The 22,159-nt window shown below is 40.5% G+C and overlaps 1 protein-coding gene across 2 annotated transcripts; it reads right to left on the bottom strand.

Annotated features, from left to right (window-relative positions):
* Positions 1 to 828: 828 nt before the first annotated feature.
* Positions 829 to 21,813, bottom strand: LOC135485359 (zinc finger protein 106-like). 2 transcript variants are annotated; one of them, XM_064767289.1, is made up of 18 exons: positions 21,693 to 21,813; positions 21,012 to 21,083; positions 20,562 to 20,620; positions 20,038 to 20,187; positions 19,298 to 19,587; positions 17,529 to 19,243; positions 17,284 to 17,347; positions 7,852 to 9,263; positions 7,625 to 7,676; positions 5,887 to 7,444; positions 5,499 to 5,700; positions 5,113 to 5,250; positions 4,563 to 4,679; positions 4,004 to 4,255; positions 3,668 to 3,784; positions 3,361 to 3,438; positions 2,778 to 2,999; positions 829 to 2,556 (listed from the first exon to the last, which is right to left on the bottom strand). In XM_064767289.1, exons 2-18 carry the CDS (start codon positions 21,078 to 21,080, stop codon positions 2,488 to 2,490), a joined length of 6,564 nt encoding a protein of 2,187 aa, XP_064623359.1. In that variant the 5' UTR covers positions 21,081 to 21,083; positions 21,693 to 21,813; the 3' UTR covers positions 829 to 2,487. The 2 variants fall into 2 exon arrangements, with proteins under 2 accessions (XP_064623359.1, XP_064623358.1); XM_064767288.1 differs by having other exon boundaries at positions 17,529 to 19,587.
* Between the last annotated feature and the right edge of the window lie 346 nt (positions 21,814 to 22,159).

Genomic DNA, 22,159 nt, shown 5'->3' with positions numbered 1-22,159 from the left:
GTTTTATGTGTCTAATTGACCAATTTATGTCTGTAAGTCACACACTCTCCAAAGACAGTCACAACCCTGGAGGAGACACTACAAATTGTATTTTGCTTCATCATTACATCACTGGAGACTGACCCACAGATTACCAGCTCAAAGTCAGCAAGTAGGATCTGATATATTGAACCAATCAACACTCAATATAAGAACATGGTCGATCGAATTCTCCGTCTCATCCTAGAATCGTGCAATGTAGATCTGACACAACAGCTCGACCCTGCTACAGAGAAGACAGTTATAATCAATGTATGTCTTCGATATTCAGATTGAGTCTTGTGTGTTTGAAAAATGTAGATCTGACACAACAGCTCGACCCTCCTACAGAGAAAACAGTTATAATCAATTTATGTCTTCGATATTCAGATGAGTCTTGTGTGTTTGAAAGATTCTTGTGTTATTTGGCAACTGTCTCCCACCTAAACATAATCAGTCCCAAAACCTTTTTGACTTTGAAAAATTTTCAAAATTTTGAACCGACTCAATGGTGAAAAAATTTTTAAAAGTCCAAAATATATTTTTTTCACTTTTTTTCTGCTCAAAATGAACCAAAATCATCAGTCCCAAACTTTTTTTCAAAATTTTTAACTTATGAAAGGATTAGGGTTAGAAAATTTTTCTAAAAATCTTTTTGCCTCCATTGGTGCTGCCATCTGAGCTGAGACATGACACTATTCCATGGATAGCCATTGAGTTTTCCAGTTTCTTTCCATCACATTGCTATTGAATTTTCCATTTTCAAAAAATGGAATGGGGATATCAAAAACTAACATAACAACAAAGATATAAGTTTCAAATACTTTATTTAAAATTCCATTCATTTCTGTAGCTACATCATAAAAAATATTATTACTCAAAAGAAAATAACAACCAAATCATAATTTCCTTCCTTGGGGTTATAGTATAAAAGCATAGATATTAGAAAAAACAACACACATGTTATTTGGCTAAGCCCTGTACATGATTCCCAAAGTGGACATTCAGTCCAACTTTTATACCTACATGTATGGCTAAAGGACAAAATGGATATAACAACAACTAATTGGACCTAATTCTGAAATGTTTTGTCTGTCACAGACAACCAGCAAATACTTGCAAGTCATATGACGGGTGTTTCTCTCTTACAGATTACTAATAAATAAACTACAATTCTTGAATTTCAAAATCTGAAATGACTGATACAGAAAGAGACGGTAGGTGATAGTCCACTTCACAAAGCACTGTTTTTTTGTGATCAAACATCACACAGACAACACAACAGCCGAACAAAATGTATTCTTTCTTGTTAACTTAAAAGTTTTAAGTGTCTAAGGTGTACTCATTGTTCAAAAATAAAATATGTTGCCTTACAAGTGATTTCTAAATGGCATATCCAAACAAGTTATGAATGAACATTTTTGCATGATTGTATTTTCTACAAGTAACTTCACTGTAAACATACTCTTGGTATTATGTCTCCCAATTCATTCCATCCTGTGGAAGTCTGTAGAAAGACAAAAGACACAGTACTCGAGCTGAGCATGGGTTGAACACCTTTCTCACCATTTTTCACCAAAATCATATCAAACACTTTTTTCATTGCACCTATCTACTTGTATACATCGTGATATATCATGATCTAATAAAAAAGAATTGAGGTTCAGAAAGAAAAACAAGAAGCAACAAGAAGTAGTTAGGTACATTCAATTCCTTCCTTTTAGTTTCCCTGTATACATGTAAGTTTAGAAATATTATTTACAGACATTATACAGATATTATTTACTTTTGAAGTACACACAATCATATAGATAAGCTACATCTATGCCCATTTGGCAGTACACATCTATTTTCAAACCATCTTCACAAACATTGATAGACCTATGTACAGAGGCAATTCTAATCTCCAACAAATTTAACCTTGAAAAAATCTATGATTGTGATCTTGAATGTTGGTGGCTGATGATATCAGATTAATAATAATGGATTCAAAGTGACAATTATGCTTTTTCATCTTTTAAGAAATGTCATACAAATATATTGGACTTATATTAATTTCTAGAATCAAGCACAGAAAATGCAACTTGTGAGCAGTTCATCAGAGATTTGAGCAACTTTAAATGCAGCGAGAATAAAAAACCTGAATCTTTTAAATGCTCATCATGAAAACGAAGATGGAACTGAGAATCGTTTTAAGGGTTTCTCATCAAAGTAGTGCATGTTCATAGACACTCGAGTTCAAGACCTTGTTGTTTATCCCGGACTTATTAAACTAAAAGACAAGGAGGTAGAGGATAAGGAATTCATCAATAGTTTTGATGCCAGAGTTTTCAAAGCTTTTCTGCTAGACCATGATCAGGATAACTTCCTTCATTGCAGCATCAAAAAGTGACAAAATGAGATATTTGGGAAGTTTCTCTTTTTTAATCCAGTTACAGTTTTCCTTGTGCCAGGTCCAGCTGGCTCTCTTCAAGGCGATTCACTGCAGACTGTCCCCTCAACTTCTGAAATGTGACCCGAGATATGGTCCTCCAGATTCTGGAAAGAAGAGATTGTTAAAGCTTATTTCGAAACATCACATTTGAAATAGGAAAAGTTTCTTTGCAACTATTCCTCTGTGAAGGGTTCTGTTTCTTCAAAAGAAATGACTGGCAGGGTACAAAGTCGCATGCATTCACTGCTAATTCAGGGGTACCCAGTTATAAGATATTCAAAAAGACAACATTGCCACGTGTCGCCAAAGGGGTAAAAATCCTCACCTTCTTATTAGTTTCAACATCCAGTTTGTCGAAACATCCATGCCAGTTACAATGGTATCTATCGTCCTTTATCTGCACCGGCAGATGGTCGTGGAATATGTGATATCTGAGGTCAGCGGAGAGGCCAAACGTCACACCACAGTCTCGGAACTTGCATGGATACCTCAATGACAAGTCAAAAGGAATGGCTTCTATGGTTCCCTCTCTGTTGGCAGTGTAGATCTGAAAGAAGGATTCATCAAGATCACCAATTTAGACAAGATTAGCATCCGCCCTCAACCACGCTTAACCTGAAATTTTCAAGACTCATTTTTTTTGGAATTTGTGCAAAAATTGCTAAACAAGATTAAAGCTATGTACAATGATAACAAAAATTCTTTTGTTTTTTCCAATCAAAACAGTACTGCCGCGATTATGGTTTTCGTGGGTCAAGGTTTAAATGTACAGCTAGAAATATCCCTGCAAAAGGGGATTGGGATATGAGATTGCTGTGCCTGCTGAAGGGGTCTACCAAAAACTCAGGGTACCAGGATGCTCCACAAATGTAATGGAGAGTGGTCCCTGTAGGAAATTCATATCTTACCAAATCCTGATGCAAGATCATGTCCATGATAAGTGTCTTTCCAGCACCATAATAAATCTGCTTCAACTTGAAGGAGTCCTGCAAATGAAAAAGAATAAAGGAAATGTTTCATGGACAACAACAGGATATCCTTATGTACGGTACTGGTATTGCGTTTCTTGAATGTCTGAAACCTGGTTGCCTAGCTGAAGTGGTTTGTTTCTGGCAGGGAAGTTTGATTTGCCAAAACTACAAAATAATAACCCACAACTTTTTCGAGTTTACGGCATAGATTTAGAATTTTTGTCAGAATAGCATGAGCACTCACCTCAGTGTTGTAACACCTTATTACCCCATCGTATGATGCAGCCAGCAGATACTTGCCACTGAGAGCTAACGCAGTCACAGGGCCTGTCATGGTCATGGTAAGAACTGATATCCCACTCTGAAAATGTTGAGAAATAAGACCAATAATGACACTTTGTCACTTGTGAGAGCACAGAGAGCGGACAAGTACTATCAGAAACTTCTTCTTCTTTTGCATTCAGAATGCCAATCAGTGACAATTTGTTTAATTTAAGGATTTCTGACCAAATATTACTACTTTTCAGCATTTTTGAAAACTGAACTCGGCACTCCTTATCACAAACTTAGACGAACTTACATTCAATTTGTGTAAGCGAATCGTTCGATCTGACGAACCACTGTACACACTGTTGTCTTTCTCAATCACCGTCAGTGGGGTCTTCAAATGGCTACCAATTGACCGTAACAGGAGACCATTCTTGGCATCTCGCACGGTAATCGAGCTGTCGAAGGACGCAACGAGGAGAATTTTCCGAGGCCCTTCTTTGGACGATGTAATACAACTTATAGGTTTTTCTCCACAGGCGAAGTAGTCTGTCACTTTACTTTTCTGGAAGTCAATGAGGACAATTGAATCAAATCATACTTGTAAAAGCAACAAATAGGTTTATGTAGGGGGAGCAGTGGCATAGTGGTTAAAGTGCCAGGCTCATAATCAGGAAATCTTGGGTTCAAGTCTCGAAAGCATCACCACTGTTTTGTCATTGTATCCTTCAGCAAGGCATTACTTGCTTTTCTCCACCAAGGAGTAGGGTAACTAGCTGGCAAAGATGGCCAAATATGAACGATGGTCCTGTGTCCACAGTAAACTTTCATTATCACAGGTTTCCTTTGTAATGATCTCTACATGTACTTACCAGCAGGTCATAACAGATCACTTGTCCATTGTCCAAGCCAATATAGAGCATATTCCATTGTTCATGCATGCAGTGCAACTTATCAGCCATCATCACTCGAGACAGGAACTCGCCGGTCTGAAAGAGCAAGAATGCATGTTATAGTATGTTTAGAAAGTGTACCAGTAGAGATGTAACTGTTTACAGATATATTCTCTGATAAGAAATTATAATTTTCCGACCGACTTTCTTGTGCGAGTGCTTATTGTTTACTGTCACTTGATGAACACAGCCTTTCACCGAGACAATAGTTCTGGTAAGTTGTAACGCCATGATCCCGGACTCATAAGATCACGCTCACATCGAGTCCTGACCTCTTGACCAAACACTTAAACAGACAGCGTGTAGTGCTGTAGAGGTGTCCCCAAAAGGGCAACATGACCCTGATATCTACAAAATGGATACTACTTCGTTGACTCCAAAGCACCCATTCATTGTTCGAAGCAGCAACTTCCTGCTTTCACAGTTAGAATTCCGGAGTAAATCCCCTATTTGCAAAGAGTCAACTTACCAAGGCGTCGTGTTCAAGCAGTAAAGCGTCCGTCGCACCCGTGAACAGTCTTTCACGGAACTTGCTACCACATCGGGTGACATGGAGGCAGTGGATTGGTTTAGTGTGGAAATGAAATTCATTGACGCACTGATGACTCTGAAATTAGAAGTTACAAATGTTGTAAAGTGAGCAAAATAAAAGGTTCCTGAAGTGCACAGATGAGGCTTTATGTAACCAATATTTGATCAATTGCAATGTTAAAGCAGGAGGAAACTGGATACCCTGATGCTGTCAAGAGAGATGCCCTAGCTATGACATGAGTGTACCGGGACTAGGAATCAAACCCAGGGCCTCAGAGGTGACAGGTGCTCACACTCTGACAAACCCAAAGCGTTTCTACTTACGGAAATATCAAACTTCCTAACAGTCGCGTCCTGCGAGCAGCTGAAGAGGAAATTTTCAAAGATCTGCATGGCGAATACTGGCAAGGTATGTCCCTCGAACAGGCCAGGGGTTGGAACGTTCTTGACCTGCTTGACCTCGACCATGGCAGACTGGAGTAACTTGTTTCGGATGATGCTGGCTGTTTGTGATGATATTTTTAACCTGAAATTATTTATGAAGAATATCAGACATACAAATTATGGTAAGAGATTCACATTATCTGGAAACTTGCCGCCGAAGTTGATCAGAGTAACTTTGTAGGACTTATTTTGTATCTGGTTAGGTTTACTTTTTTTAACCCTTTTGATTTTCAGTCAAATAAAAGCTTTTGCAAAAGACTAGTCTTACCTGTCTTGCATTTGATAACTATCCACATCTGAGGAACTCGTAACAGTCAGTTGAGACTCTTCTGCGGGGCCAAACTCAGTTGTCTGTGATCCTAAAAGTGTTGAGGTGTCATCCTCGCCAAGGTCGACTCCAACATCAAAAGATACATTTGCCGAAGACCCAAGTGCTTCAACATCAGATGCCGTAAAACACACACCACTTTTTCTCAGTTGATCACGAGTTGTTTCAACAGAACATTCAGAATTTGTTGTTCTGCTGACAGTGTATTCGGATTCTGTCATCTGAGTCTCTGAGCTAGAATCTGCGACATTAGCTCGCGAGCGGTTGCGCTCTTTTTTTGTCTTTTTCATTTTTCTTCGTAAAGTCGGACTATCATGGATTATCATTGGTGATTCATCACCTTTCACCTTCTTTGACTTTGTTTTTGCCCAAGCTGATGAGATACCAGATGTTGACGTACAGTCCATCATTCCCATCAAATCTTTATCCAATCGCTCCAGGACCACATGACACTCTTTAAGAGCCTTTTCTTTAACGGCAATGGCTATTTTTGTTGGTGAAGTGTCACTGCTGTCAGGTTCCTCTGGCGTCACACCTAATTTCATTGAAGTATCAACAGTTTCCAACAAAAGGGCCTTAAACCGTTCCTTCTCGTTGAAGGTATCCTTTTTCAACAACTGATCATAAGAATTATCAGCACAATGAGCATCGGGTGACTTCAGAATATCGCGTAAAAGTTCGGGGTCTTTTTTAGGGGTCAACTCCACAACTTGTAGATCACTCAATGAGGAGTCGTAATCAGTCGTAGAAATGCCTGAATTTCCTGCCATTTGAACACCAACATCTTTTGATTTGGCTAGAGCTTGGTCTTTGCTCCTTTTCAAGTATTCACCCCCCTCAACGATAATGAAAGATGTATCCTTTAGATTGCTCGCAATTTCCTTCAGAAGATCCTGTGCCTCATTTGCCGTCTTCAATGATCCGACGTACTCCATTTCAACTGGGGTGCATGTATCTGGCGGGACTGTACCTTCTTGTTTTATGACAGCATTCGGGAAGATAGCAGGCATTACACTCTGATGTTCTGCCTGCTCAGGAAGATACTGATCCGTCTGCTTGGACAAATGTGGATCGGTCTCCAATTCTTCTGGTTCCTGTTTAAGGCTAAAATCTACACCAGAGATGGATGAGGTACTTGGAATTTGAGCATCTGCAACAATCTCTGGAGCAGCCGCAGCAGGCTGAACTACTATTTGCTGTGGCTCAGGGACAGTGCGGAGCTGAATAACTGGGGCAGGAGGCATAGCGATCTCAGGAACGACCTCTTCTTTCACCTTCACTGGGGACGACTCGGCATTTGGAAGTGGCATGATCCCAGGTATCGAAAACGAACTTTGAGTACTGGAAGGTTCTGAAACACTCTGAGCTTGCACACTATCTGTTTCCCCGTCTTTTGGAGTCGACCTTCTGGATTGTGTGGGGCTTGTTTCTGTCGGCTTGCGTATTCCGCTTGTGACCTCCTTTACCATATCAGAAACTTGCTTCTCGGCAACTGCGCCTGAAAATACAAGCATAGGATTAGGAGTTAGATATCAGCGATGACGTGTTCCAGTGGGTTCTCTGCCATATATGTCTATAATCAAGCCACAACTGCTCATTTTCTTTATCTGCAATTTCTCTTGTCACAAGAAGTCATTTTTCACCACACCGATACCACAATAACAACAAGACAACTCACCTTGAAGTATGCTTAATCTTTCTCTCCTCAGATTCTGTCCTTCCGTTTCCAGCTGCAATAGGAATGAACACATTACATCTTGAGAAAATGATAACTCTTCCCCAACAAGTGAGCTAAATGAAATGACAAATAACCTTAGGAGCAGAGTTTAGCTTTTCCAAGGAGGAAATCTAAGTAGGAAAACCCTCCAGGAGAATCAGTCCTTGACATAAAGTAACTGTACCTACCTTTGTTTGGAGAGTTTTGAACTTATCGAATTCACCCTGCAGCTTCCTCATCAGGGACCCAAGGGTTTCAACATGGTTGTTGACAGTGCTCAGCTTGTTCCTGATCTCTTCTTCCTTGATCGTGATCTGGAGAACACGATTGATTGGATCCGAGGTTCCGCTGAGAGCAGACGCACTTGCATCCAGTTCCAGGGTGCTGATGTCTTGAACTGGTATGTTGAAGCTGAGGTTAGTGTTGATTGAGGCTAGGGCAGTGTTGGCAGTCTCAAGGGCTTGGCTGGCAGATGTCAGGGCGGACTTTGGAGACAATATCTCTGATGGGGAGGATGAGCTTCGAGAATGTGGAGGACTTTTTTGCCTTACGGCTGACGGCATGGATGTTGTTGCAGACGTCATTATAGTTGAATCAAATGGCATTGGAACTGATGCAGATGGTGTTGATGTCAAAGCAGATGGCATTGAAGATGGAGCAGACGTCATAGAAGATGATTGGAGTTTTGAAGCAGATGATGAATGGCTGTGACTACTGGATGATTGATACGACTGGTGATCCATTGGTTTAGGTGAAGAGCGATTCTGGCCAGAGGTATAGTAGCTGCTGTCAACACGGCCTGCCTTTCCCAAGCTGTTTTCAATGCTTGGCCTCCCAGACGATAGAGTGCTATCAGTCGCAGTTCTGCTCCTTGATGGTGTCATGGTGATACTTGTAGAGTCTGTTTCACAGGATGATGTTCGTGAATGCCTGTTCATCTCTTCAGCTGCCTGGCTGGTTGCACCACGGAGGGAAAAATTGGATGAAAATATCGATGACGTCTGGAAATTCTGTGATGTTTTTTGAAACAGGTTGGTTGCCTGAGTGGATGTGTAATTGGCAGTGGTGCTTGGAATGACCCCATAGCCTTCCTCCCACACTGGTTCCCTCTTCACTGACATGACAGGTGGGGATCTCGATTCCCTGGTGGAGTCACCATTTGAGTAGGCGAAGGGGCTGTTGGCAGTCCCTGAGAAACGAAGCGGGCTCTTGCTTCCGGCAAGTCCAAGTGAGGAGTTGGAATGAGAATTACCCGTGAAAGGTGGAATGAATGATTTGCTCCCAAAAGTGTATGTGGTCCCTGATTGGGCCTTTTCATCATTTGAAGCATGGCTGGAATGGCTCTGACTGCTACCGCTGTAGGTCTTGACAGGGCTCATGGTTTTATGACTGGAACCAACAGAGTGGGGACCGGTACTTCCAGACAGGTTTCTCGCAGGCGACAGGTCATTTTTCCGTGTCCACTCAGTATAAGATGAGCTGAGGTTCTTATTGGTTGGCTGGGAGCCTCTCGATGAGCAGTCGGTCGTGGAACCAGGATCTAAGTCTCGTACAGGTCTCTGATTATTTGGTGGAAGCGAAACTTCAACTGATGAATGATCTGCAAATATACAAAGGTACATTTTGATCAATATTTTAAAGAAATGGGAAAACCTGACAACAACGGTGTCTGAAAAAGTGAGATAATTATTTCTGTACTAATGACAAAATCCTGAAATTATAAAGGTTCCAGGTTTAGAACGAGACAGGGCGGAGTTATTAAGTTAACAACAGCGGTAAAAGCCCTTCCCCTCAGCTGTAATCACAGATCAGGCAATGGATTCCATAGCATATGAACAGCAGTAAACACCATACCTGAATTGGTGGTTCCTTCTTTGGACGATGATGAAGAAAAGGAATGCGATTTGCTTGATGAATGACACAATAGAAGATCCATCGACAAAGGTGATGAACCAAGTTCCAATTGACCTTCTGAAGCTTGGCTATCCCCCAAGGTCTTTTCAGCAATGCAAGTACTTCCTTTAGAAATAAGTTTGTTGTTTGTTGATATTGAAGAATGACTGAGGTCCACTGGATGTTCCAAAGATACAGGTATTGGGTCAGAGGGACTGGGAACACTAAAAGTGCTCTCTTGAGGTTGGTTTCTTGATATCGTCAGAGAAGGACTGGGCTCAGACTCACAATCTGGCAATGTAACCAGTAGATCAGGACACTTGTCAGCAGTATCTGTTTTGCCCTCAGGTGAGCACAGATCAATGGATAATGAGGGAGAATGGCTAAGGTCGACTGGACATTCTTCAGTTGGATCCAAAGTGTTGTCAATAATTCTAGCATTTCTTTGAGTTGCCTGCTGCTGGGTCAATATGGGAGGAGACAGTTCCGTTTGTCTTTCTGGAGGTACTGAGAGCAGATCAGATGTTTCATCAGCACTGGGATTCTTTCCTTGAGATTTTATCTTATTATTGGATCGTGAAGCAAAACCACTGAGGTCAACTGGAGAACATGTACTCTGCTCGACAGAAGTGTCATAAACACAGCTGGGGTTTTGTTCAGATGGTTTTTGACCGACCAATACTTGAGAATAGCTGAGATCAACTGGAGTTATACCTTTCACAACCAAGCTGTTGCTTGCATTGCTGCTGTTTCCATTAGAAATCAGTTTTTCCACAGGGGACTTACTGAGGTCAATTGGACACTCCGGAGATGTCCCAAACTGCTCAGAAATGTTGCCAACATTTCTCGAGCTGCTCAAGGGGGATATGAATGCAGTCACACTACTTGGAGTAATCAAGGAGTGGGATCGTCTCCTTTTCCTTGTTTGACCACATGAATAGCTGTTGGTCGAAGGTATCTTGTCCTTGTCTTCCATGCAAAGAGTTTTCAATAGTTCTTGCCCCTGTTGCATGATCCTTTGATAGGTTGCAGCATCGTCATCACCCCCGAAATAAAACGGCACTTTCTCACTGGAAGATTCTGTTGACGCAGCGACAACTGTTCCTTTGTCAGAAACATTTTTTGTTTTCTTACTTCCATCACTATTCTCTCCATTTTTGGTAAGATGAGAAAAGTACCTCTTTTGTTGGCTCACACCTAACGACTTTGATTGTTCCTTCAGAGCCTCAACTGCTGACTGGCAACCATTCACAATTCCATCTCCATCAGCCTCGAAGGAATTCTGTTTGAGTTTAACACCAGCTGCAATTATTCCTCTTGTAGAAACCTTTCTGACGCTCTTCAATTTACCACAGGCAGTTTTTCTTGCTTCCACAATGCTCCCAATTGGGGTGTCAGTATTGAATGACTTCACTTGCTCCTTCTGGGCATGGTACCCAAAAGAAGAAGCAGGTGTTAATCCACTGGGTGCAGGCAACTCAATCAAAGGAGCTGTTTTGTGCTTCAGTCCAAAGATTTTACCAGCAGCATTTATTGCCTTTTGTCCAAAGACATCATCAGCATCGGTTGGCTTTCCAGAAGGCAAGGAACTGTCTGACGCACTTCTACTTCTTGCAAGAGACGATGCGACTGCTCCATTACCTTGGTTGAAATTGGTCACTTTGGTGGAACTGTGGAGAGTGCAGCTTGACTTTCCTGAAGCAATGGCACAAGTGGACGCACCTCTACTTATAGTTTGCGGTCGTGTTACAACTCCGACACTTCCTTCCTCAGTGTGAGTCTTGTCCAGAGTGAAATTGGACAAGCTATGGTACCTGTTAACACCGTATCGTATGTCTGTATCATCTAATGCAGTTCTATTTCTCGGACGTGTCAGTGTCACTACTCTGTTGATATCTATACCGCCTATGTGAGGTTTGTCAACATTGGGGTTGTTCAAGTTAGGGTAGCTGCAGTCCGCATTGCTTGGCTCTCCTGAAAACCCAGCTCTCCTTCCTGGAGATGTCAATGAGACTAATCTGTTATGTTTACCACCAACATTGCTCGACTTTCCTGAAGCCATGCCACCATCTGATGAAGTTCTACTTCTTGGAAGTTCCGGGACTATACGGTTGTCCCTACTATCTGCAAGCGTTTCATCTGTGTTGGGATTGGTTGAGTTTATAGGGTAGTTGCTGTCTAGATTTCTTGGCTCTGCTGAAAGCACAGCCCTACTTCTTGGAGTCTTCAACGTAAATACTCTGCCTCTACAGGTATTTGCTCCACTTGAATTGCTTGGGGTTTCCAAAGGCAAGGCACCATCTGATGCACTCCTACTTCTTGAATACGTTCTTTCTTCTATCATGCCACTTCTGTCTTCACTTGAATCAATCAAGTCAAGATATTCCACATCAGATATCCTAAACTGATCTTGCCAAGCATCAACTGCAGGTTGACCATCTGCTTTGCCAACTGAAGAAATATCGGGTAATTCCTCTCCAGTGGTAGTTGTGAGGCTGATGAAAACATCATCTGAAGGAGACGATACTGAGCAGATGTTGTTGTTTGAGATTTGGTCATCTGCTGAGTGACTTCGAGCTCTCTGACTGAGCGGCTTTCTGGAAGGCACAGTGCTTTCTGACATTGTCCTGCTCTGAAGATGTCTCAATGTAGTTGTCTTCCTTTCTAAATTCCCTATCAGTTTGGGGGGCCTGCTCTTTTTTGAGTTTAACATGTTTTGGTAGTCCTCATGCAATGATATCTGTTGTTCCGGCCAAGCATTAGTTGCTGACCGGTGGTCTTTTTGACGAGTCAATGAGAAGTTTGGAAAATGTTCTTGAGGGTGAGTTGAAGCAGTGAACATCACAGAGGAAGATAAGTCTGAAGATGAATGGTTGCTGAGAGTAGCCAAATGATTGGAATCTCTTTGTCTTGGATTACTGAAGTTTCTCTCAAAGTTGCAATCTCTAGGAGTTGGACTGCCATCTGAGAAAGCCCTATTTCTGGGGTGCGCTACTGCAATCACTTTGTCATTTCCAACAACAGGTCTTGTATTGATCATGCCAAACTTGTTCCTATTTTGATCACCTGCAGAAGATGTTTCCGTAGAAGTGATGTGGCCAATACGTCTGGTCTCTGTGCAAGCCAAAGTGCTATCAGAATCAAATGAAGGCTGTTTTCTATGATGTGTCAATGTTGTTTCCCCTCTAACATCTGCCCCTATACATCTGTTATCTATCTCTCCTTGCTGATTTTCAAATGCTCTCTCCTCACTCCCGGTACTTGAAATTTGCAGCCTCCTCGCATGATTGTAAGACCAATATTCATCATTTGAACTCGTAATTTCATCTAAGTTCCTTGCAGGTTGCCCCATATTCCTCCTTCCAGTCAAAACATAGTTCTTACTGATGCATGCCTCGAAAAACTTGAAATTCTCATGTCCGGTCTTGCGCCTCTTTGCAGATGGTTCCTGCGAAAGTATTTTCATGAAAATTTCCTCAAAGTCGCTTTTTCGGCGCAAGATATCAAATACGGTACCAACAGATACACCATAGTCTTTTGAGAGCTGCCATATACTCTTTTTCCTCATATTTCTGATCACCTCGATGATCTTCACTAAAGACACTTCATCTTCTTCTTTCTTGTTCATGTTTACAGTGTCGTCTGCTTCAAGGAGTCCCACTTTTTAAGTTTTGCTTTTCTTTTAACAAGCAAAAACACTCTTTGCGACTTAACAAATTTTTCAACACAAAATTAAGATTTCCATGGGCACCACCAGAGAGAAAATTGATACTGTACTGTCTATTGTTTCACTAACACAAATCCAAACAGGATGTGAAAAGTTTTTCAAATCCAAACAAGTTTCCTAGTTCCATGTATGAGCCAAAGTACAAAATAAAAAATGACCAAGTACACTACAAGTTAAATTCCTCAAAGTTACAATACAATTCTCTTGACAGTTTCAAACTTGAATGTTAATCCAGAATGAACCCATGTCCAAAACATGAAATGTTTTCAAGAATGCCAAAATCCTTCTCCAGAAATACTGCCTTATCCTGACAGAAGTCACAAGAATTATACCAACAGTGTAACTGAATCGGAAAGAAGAATTTCATGGAGATAACAGGATAGCTGTCCAGAGAACAGATACAGTATTTTCTGCCGAATCCAAAAAGATACCACAACTAATCATGGCATATGCACTTTATAGTCAGAAAGGACAATACATGTGTAACAACTCAGTGATGCGGACTACTGTTCATTTTTTATCACTAGACAATGTCCACGTGTTGAACAACAATAGGGGAACATTCGTTAAATGCACAACACATGCAGGTGTATTATAAAGGTGTTTAAATAGCTCCTTTGTTTTTTATTTTTTCGCAGATATTTCTATTGAGTCTGAAGTGTCTGGTTTCAAAGCGTGATAATGAAAGGTAGATTTGCATTGGCTGACACTGATGCAGTTCTTGTTACAGAGGACGGATGGTGGCCAAAGCTGCAGGTTAGCTAAGGACGCATTGAGGACATTGCTTATTCATAGTATACATCAGCATCGTCTCCCAATGGAGTCAAGTTATCTAAAGAGTGCTTAGCGATAGGAGCCATGGTGGTGTAGCCATGTTGTCTCTGAGCAGAGGACATGAGCTCCTTGGTTCGATCCCCACTGTTGGCATGAGACTCTAGGCATGCCTCTTTGCCTTACATGCCTTATACCACCCAGGGGTATAAATGGGTGCCGGTCAGAAATGCTTAGGTTGTAGCTCTGATTGGGCAGCTCACTTTGGAAATGGCCTCGAGACATGAACCCTAATATCATATCAAATCATTCAGTGAATGTAACTGGATTGAACTTTACCAAAATATCCTAATTTTCAATGAGGTCCAAGCATGTATAGGCAAAGTTCAAAGTAACAACTCAAAGCAGAGTAACATAATACAACATATTCATAATCACGTCAACTAATATTTCTTTAGCAGTAATATTTCCTCAGGACAAACTGAGAAACAATAAAAGTCATCATTGTACTAAATGGATTACAAATATCATCATAATCCGTTCAAATATTTCAATTACACACTCAATTTACTCACATTGAATAGATTTACAAATATCGCATGGTGCGTTTGTTTACTGGGTTTACAATGGACTTTTTCATGTTTTTACATGCAACATTGAACAGCTCATCCCCTAGGTGAACCCAAGCATGGGCACTTTTAAGCCGTGCTGATATAAGACTCAACACCCGCTGGGCTTTTATGATCACAGGGTGCTATTTGATCTGGTCGGATTGATGTAATCCTAAAGAGGGACGCCCAGCATGTCTCTACAGGAATTTCCCAAAACACAAGCTTTCATGCAAATCATAAAACAGTCTGTTGAATCTGCTTGCCACCCCAAACAATATTCTGATGGGAACTATTATGACTTTTATTTAATGAATGGGTCATTAGGTTTTGCACAATGCACATTTTCAATGAAAAATGAGAATTTGGGGAGTCCAAGGTACAATGACGTTTTCGTGAGGTTTTTCATAAGTCAGTCACTGGAGAGATGCACTTCATGCACAATGAACATTTTCATTCAAACCATGAGCATTTGGGGAGTTCTGAACAATGGTGTTTTTGTTGGACTTGTCATAAAAAAGTCAGACACTGCAATTCACGTGTCAATGATGAAGAAAGCAGCCTACTGTGAGAATGAGAGATATCTTGGGAATGAAACTTAACCCATCAGACATATCACTAACAGGAGTTGCCTGATCTTGGGCGTCTGCTTCAAGACACATACCCACCTTTTTTTACATTGGACAAGTTGTACTTTAATTGCATAGTTTTGTAAAAAGGCCGGTTAAAAATAAACCTCACTCACTCTCCGTGGCTTTCAATTACAAAGATAACCTACAAAACCTGCAAATATTTCAAACTGTCCACATGATAAAAAAGAAATGGCACAACCTATCCACAACATCACACATAAAAGAAATAAAAGTATTTTGAAATTGGGCAACTAAGACTTACATTTTCCTTTTCTGTTATAAATATCCAACTGCCGTTTAGGGAAAGAGTATGCATATTTGGACGGACCAACATAATAGGACTTTGTCATTAAATTTTTATCATACATTTTTCAAAGCGATATATATTCCAAGAGTTATTCCACAAATTTAAGAATCACGAAATCCAACATGCTCATTTGGAGACATGCTTTCCTCTGAGGACTTCCATATGAACCTAAGCCTAAGCTAGGCCTAGCTAGCCCACTTAGCTTTCCCTTCCAGCTATTGTGATAGCTGATGAATAACCCAATGCCTATTGAACGGTTATTGTCCACCAGTAAACAACTCTCACCAATATGAAAGAAAATAATCCAATGGGTCTTGTGTGTCCAAACAAAAGCACTCGACTATTATATTCCAAAATTCAAATGGAGAATGAAACCCTGAAGGATTTTGTTTAGATTAAGAGATTTTAGGTCAAATCCAAGTCTGGGCTGGGTGATAAATCTTTTCCAACATTATTGGCTATTATTTACCAAATATCCAACAATAGAAATCGGGCATGTTTTGACAAGAAGATTTCAGAATTTTGCATACCACCAAACTGCTTATGAGATTGTGATCTTTAACCAACAGAATGCGCAATATTATAAAGTCATGGAAATTCGACCCGGTCATTTCATAACCATGATAACAATTCAGAGACAATCTGATTTTTATCATCATATGTCACTGCACTTCAAGAAGGATTTGAGTCTCAAGTGACCAATAGTCAAAAACTCACAAAAGAGACAAGTCAAAATTGACAGGTTTTGTGCCAACTTGAATCAAAATGTGTCGGGAAGATCTTTTATCCGGATTGTTGACTTTTTAGATGTCTCCATAAGGGATTAAGATATCTACAATATTTACTGACTGGTATGACAAGCCAGTTGTCTTGTAATATCCAAAAAGCTTCATGTTTAATCATTATTTACTCTACAAAATGTGTTCAAACCTGCCTTTTGCCGTTTTCTACTTTATCAAGTCAATTTGTTTACAACAAATTAATTGGATTACAGTGGAACCTCCCTTAGCGGACACCTCTCTATTAAGGACAACCTCTCTATTAAGGACACTAGTTTTGGTCCCAAATTGGTACTTTCCATTCAATTTGACCTCTCTAATCAGGACACCTCTCTATTAAGGACAGCATTTGTCAGTCCCGATGTGTCCTTAATAGAGAGGTTCTACTGTATTTGGATTAGGAGTGTTTGATAGTGACACACCAATATCAAAAGACCGAAAACTCCATTCAAATTTAACCTCAAATGGGTATTTTTTTGCCAAGAGCAATCAACTATTGAATGAAGATATTTTGCAAGCCTACTCTATAATCTACTATCTGATCCCATAGTTTGATCAACATCAATCTTGCCAGTCCTATGGCTCTGCATTTTTTTTGCTGATGGGCATATTAGATAAACTATTGGCAAAATATTATCATGACAGAACTGTGGAAGTTGCATTGAGTTTCAAATCTAATCTGTGAGTAGTGTGACAATAAACTTTCTTCTGTAAAACAGGAGCTTTACATTTTCAACACAGATACTTGGTAAAGACATATCATATTGTGGAGAACTGTTGCCCATTTGAGGGAAACCCAGTTACAGGTGCTGCCATCATAATCACAGCTGGAAGCAATTTGAATCGTTCATTTCCAGGGCACCTAAGGCTAAAGTGCAACCAAGAACACAAAACAATGCTCACCATGCTCATCTATTTTCTGTTTCTTGTTATCTAGTTGTGGAATGGAATCAACTCTCGTCAAGGTCTGGAAAACAATTTGGAGGAAATTAATGAACTGAATGGCAGACAACATGAAAATATCACCGACATAACTGTGTTCGGAGTCTTTGAGATTTACGCTAGACAGTCAGTCTATTTCAGGATACTGTTCGTTCAACTTTTATGTATTTCAAAATTAAGACAAAACATAAATAAACACGACTTACCTCAGTTGAACTGGTAGCAGGACGTCTTCTCTTCCCATTTAGATTAACATCAGGCAACTCAACAAGTGGTGCCTCCATTGTACAATTGTCTAGAACGGCAAATGGGTACTCCACTCCCTCAATGTCACTGAAACACATTTCAACGCTCTCATTGAGATTATCGGGCCCTTTGTTGAGCAAGTTTTCAACTTTTATACGCAAATCATCGGGAAGACTTTCGAAAGCAATGAATTCTGTGTCAGACACTCCAAATTCATTGGAAACAGATTCGGCAAGTTCTGTGACTACTGCTGGTTCCTGCGGTTGCAAATTTAATTTTGGACGAACAGATTTTGGTTTGCTACTTTTCATGAGATGTGCCAATTGCATCCTCTCTTTATGCGAACGAGGCGCATTGATAATTTTCATCAAATTGTTTTTGTTCAGTGGTGCAACATTCTGCTTCACAAAGTTCACCTTTGCTGTATCGACTGCAGGTTTTGCAACAGTTTTTGTTGCATCCTTTCGCACAGATTGCGATGAGCTGGCAGGGGTTCTCTGAACCTTGTCCTTTACAGGGCTTTTTTCATTGTTATTCAATTCCCTCTCCTTCCTTCCATTCGAATCCTTGCTCTCAACCATCACAACGACTTTCTCGTTGCTAGTTTCCTTATTCACATCCAAATTCGTCTCCTTCTTTTTTTCGCTCAAATCCTTTGACAAATCAACAGTCGACTCTGATTGAGCAGATGTCAGTTCCAATATTGACTTGTCTAAATCAGACAACATATCAGTGGAAACATAACCTTTCATTTGTGACTGACGCAAGTCTGAATAACTTTGAATTTTTGTTTCAACCAGGAGGCTTTCTACTTTACGCAGTTCTGATTCGGTCCGCTCTTTGCTCTCCTTACGAGTCTTTCGTACTGCTCTGCAAAGATCTTCCGCTCTCGTTAAAAGAGCACTCCCTTTGTCCTGTGACTTCCTTTCAGAAGATGTAGCTCGCGATGGTGCCTTCGGTGTCCTTTTTGATGATGCCCTGGCAGGAGAATTCGACTTCACATACCTCCCACCAGAGAGACTTGCACCAACCCGACCACCGCTAGTATCCCTCCAGCCCTTTGAGGCCTCATTTCTTGTTGTGGAGCTCACCTCGTCTCCACTCTGAATAGAACACCTGCTTCTATCCAATAAAGCGTGAGTCGACCTCTTGTCAATTTTAGGTGATATCATCTTCTTCTTACTACCACGACTTTTTTTCGACTTCTCATTTGGACATTTCCTGCCCTTGATGCCATCCCTAGGTGAAACTTTGCCTTTCCCAGATTTAGATGTTGATGCACTCTTTGGACTAATCCAAGTTTTGCTGCCACTACGGGAGCCTCCCCTGCCTTGTTGGCGTAAGTTCCCTTTATAACTACCCCGAAGTCTCCAGTCCCGTTGGAATAATGGACCTTCGGGTTCAGCAGGAACACAGAAATTCTCTCTACTGTCACTTGTAAAGTCTTGGTAATCGCCACAGTAATTGAAATTGTCCTCAATAAAAGATTGATTCCTATTGCCTGAGTTGTTGCTGGACCACGTAGGGTTCATGTAGCTACGATCCTTTGGCCTGCTAAACCACTGACTTCCATACCAAGAAGACCCAGCTCCACGAGGCCTATTTGTATAATTAGGTCCACCTGCCCTGTTCCAATCACCTGGTCCGCCTTGCTTGCTCCAATTACCAGCTACACCTTGCCTCCTCCAGTTACCAGCTTCACCGTGCCTGCTCCAATTACCAGCTACACCTTGCCTCCTCCAGTTACCAGCTTCACCGTGCCTGCTCCAATTACCAGCTGCACCTGACTTGTTCCAATTATCACTTTCAAAACTTGAAGTGTTGATATCAGATAGGTTTTCGATTGTCGAATTCAGAGTTGAGGATGACCGGTTATTTGGCCCGGAATGAAAAGTTTCAAAAGTCCCCCTTCCTGGCCTGGTGTAATTTTTGGTTCCCGTAGAAGAGAAGCTTTTGTCTTTATCCTGGGTACTTCCAAGACTCTTTTGACTACCAGATCGTTGAGACGCAGTTTCGATGCTACAAAGAAGAAACAAGAATTTTCATATAAGTTACTTTCAGATAAGCTGAACCGGACAGTTTGTTTCAAAACTTGTGCAATGATGAACTATAGGAAGAGAACCAAAACACTTACTCAAAAACTGTAATGATGGTTACAGACACTTAAAATTCCCACATTGTCGTTTTCATCACAGCACGCAGCTATGATCATGAGGATTACCTATAACAGCCGTGTATGGTTATCCATAGATGATTTGGCGTGAAAAGGTAACAATTTTTCAAGAAAACTGTCACTGAAGAATGGCAGGGACCTTTGTATCAAAGGCTATAGTATAAGACCTCTCTTCAACTTTATAGTCAAAGTGCTAGTGGAGACTCCTTGAATTATCACCTAGGGTTCTGGGAGCCAGTTTTTGTCTTTGATTACCGATTCCATTGCAGCACCAATCACAAAATGCTTGAACTTACTTATTTGGTTTGGTAAAATCCAGCTCCTTCTCCTTTCCTTTTTTCTCCGCCTGCACTGCAGACCTGTGCTTCTCTTCATTCAAGTGTGTGCTGTAGAGAGCCAAGTTACTGTAGGTACCAAAGCACAAAGTGCAATGATGAACGGAACCCCTGGAAGGAGTTAGAAAAGTGATACGGACATGTTTGTGGAAGTAAGCATTAAAGAGGGGGTCAGATGACATTCATGTTGTCAACCGAAATACCATCATGAAGCAAGGTCGCTGTCTAGACAGGCCCATTAAGTTGTACCCCTGCGCCTGACACAATTTCAACTCGGTCTCTAGCAAACCTAATCACATCTCACATTTTTTCATTTCAGCTTTCACTTTCACTTGCTTCAGTGAGTTTGACACGAATGTTCCTTCTGGTTTAGAAAGTCAGGATATGTTATAAGTGGACTTTATAGTGTAACCTTTCAGTACTGAGAATCCTCTAAGAATTACACAGAAGGAATCTTAGACAGACCCTTTGGCGCTGATACCTACTTTTTCTTTTGCTCTATCTTTATGTGGTGCATGAGGGAATATGAGTGTTCCTTGAGCTCCTGCAGAAGAAAATTGAAAACATATATTTTCTTTCGTGAAAATGTTTCAGCAAAAATTTGCATTTCACATGTTCAAAATAGTAGGAAAACACTGCAGATTGAAAAAAAGGCTTTCAGTCCTTCCTTATTTGTTCAATTTGATCATAAAAGTACATTGTCTGCATTGATGTATAGATATTTACTTGCATCTCGGGCAAAGTTGTAGGTTTTGAGTTGAGACATTTTTTTGGTTCATCTGACGTGTCCCTGGGTGCGGCATACATGTATTTGTATGTATCCCTAATTGGAATGTTGCCAATACTTCTACCCGGTGTGGGATCTTTTACTTGGCTTTGTGGGTATTTCATGTACTTGGTCATGTTGGTGTTGAGTGGAGATACACACTAATTACCTCATCATTGAAATACGATATGTGACAAAGGTCACACGTTTTGTCGGAGTTTTCTGTATCTTCTGCCATTTTCTGCAAAACATACATGAGAGTTACTTGATAATAAGGGCAGCAAAACACAAGGAAGTGGAAGGGCAAATGCTCACCCTGGAGAATGAATTCCCCAGCTTGTGGCGAATCATGTTGGCCTTCCAACTTGCTGAGCTGGCATGCGTTGTTCGAGTGCCTTACAATTAAGTCACGTTGTGTTCATCTGGTATTATGAAAATCTGTATTTTCTGTTAAAAGACATGGCCCATCATCTTGCCTAACGTCACCAGTGGCCATGCAAAAAAAAACCCGTCCCACTGACTTGTTATTTACCAAAAACAAATGTTTACTCCTGCCTACTATAGAGTACCTACAATTACAAGTACAATACAATTTACTGTTGTAAATAAAAAAAATTCATGAATATCATGAATGAAATCACCTCAGGGGATCTTGCTAAATTTTGCATATAATATACAGCCTTACAGGAAGAAGTAAACCATACACAATCAAGAAGAAGCCAACATGCCTGTGCATGCATTGTAATTGTGTTGGGCATGGCGTTCCATAGAAATTATTTAGAAAATAAAAATTAATATGAAGCCGGTTCTTGGCAGAATTATATAAGAGTTACGACATATATGACCTTACATGGACAGCTTAGACTATAAAGTTTCTCTAAAACGGGTTTTCTTTCAAAACCTATTTTCAGAACTGTACAAATATGACTTTTATTCGGAATTCTTTTCACAACTCAAAACAATTTCCACCATTTTGCAAACTGGGCATGCTGGGTAGGCTAGTGGAGTTTATTTATCACCATAACATAATCGACTTCAAAAACTACCTGTAGCATCTTTATTGTATCTTAAAAAACTAAATAGGAGGTTTTCATTGAGAAAAAAGGTAAATTGTGCCAAATATAATGCGGTAATGACGTCATTTATTTTCTCACTAAAATCTATTTTTAGATCGAAGTCGGGATAAGGTCTCGTTAGGGAGATTTTCCCGAATGTACGCGATGATGACGTGCCCCGTTAACAGGACGTAACATCTATTTTAAAATGTGTTTCCAATGTGATTGCATGAGGATAACCCATTTGTGTCGTATATCACTG

The sequence above is a fragment of the Lineus longissimus genome, chromosome 3 (genome assembly GCF_910592395.1).
Source record: "Lineus longissimus chromosome 3, tnLinLong1.2, whole genome shotgun sequence".
Lineage (NCBI taxonomy): Eukaryota > Metazoa > Nemertea > Pilidiophora > Heteronemertea > Lineidae > Lineus > Lineus longissimus.
This window is presented reverse-complemented; position numbering and strand designations above follow the sequence as displayed.

Excerpts from the sequence above, each read along its gene's own strand:
- LOC135485359 (XM_064767288.1), bottom strand. The coding sequence starts at position 21,080 with ATGGCAGAAGATACAGAAAACTCCGACAAAACGTGTGACCTTTGTCAC. Across the intron at positions 7,677-7,851 it reads TCAAAACTCTCCAAACAAAG|CTGGAAACGGAAGGACAGAA; the intron begins GTAGGTACAGTT and ends TTCCTATTGCAG. Across the intron at positions 5,251-5,498 it reads TTAGGAAGTTTGATATTTCC|AGTCATCAGTGCGTCAATGA; the intron begins GTAAGTAGAAAC and ends TTCTAATTTCAG.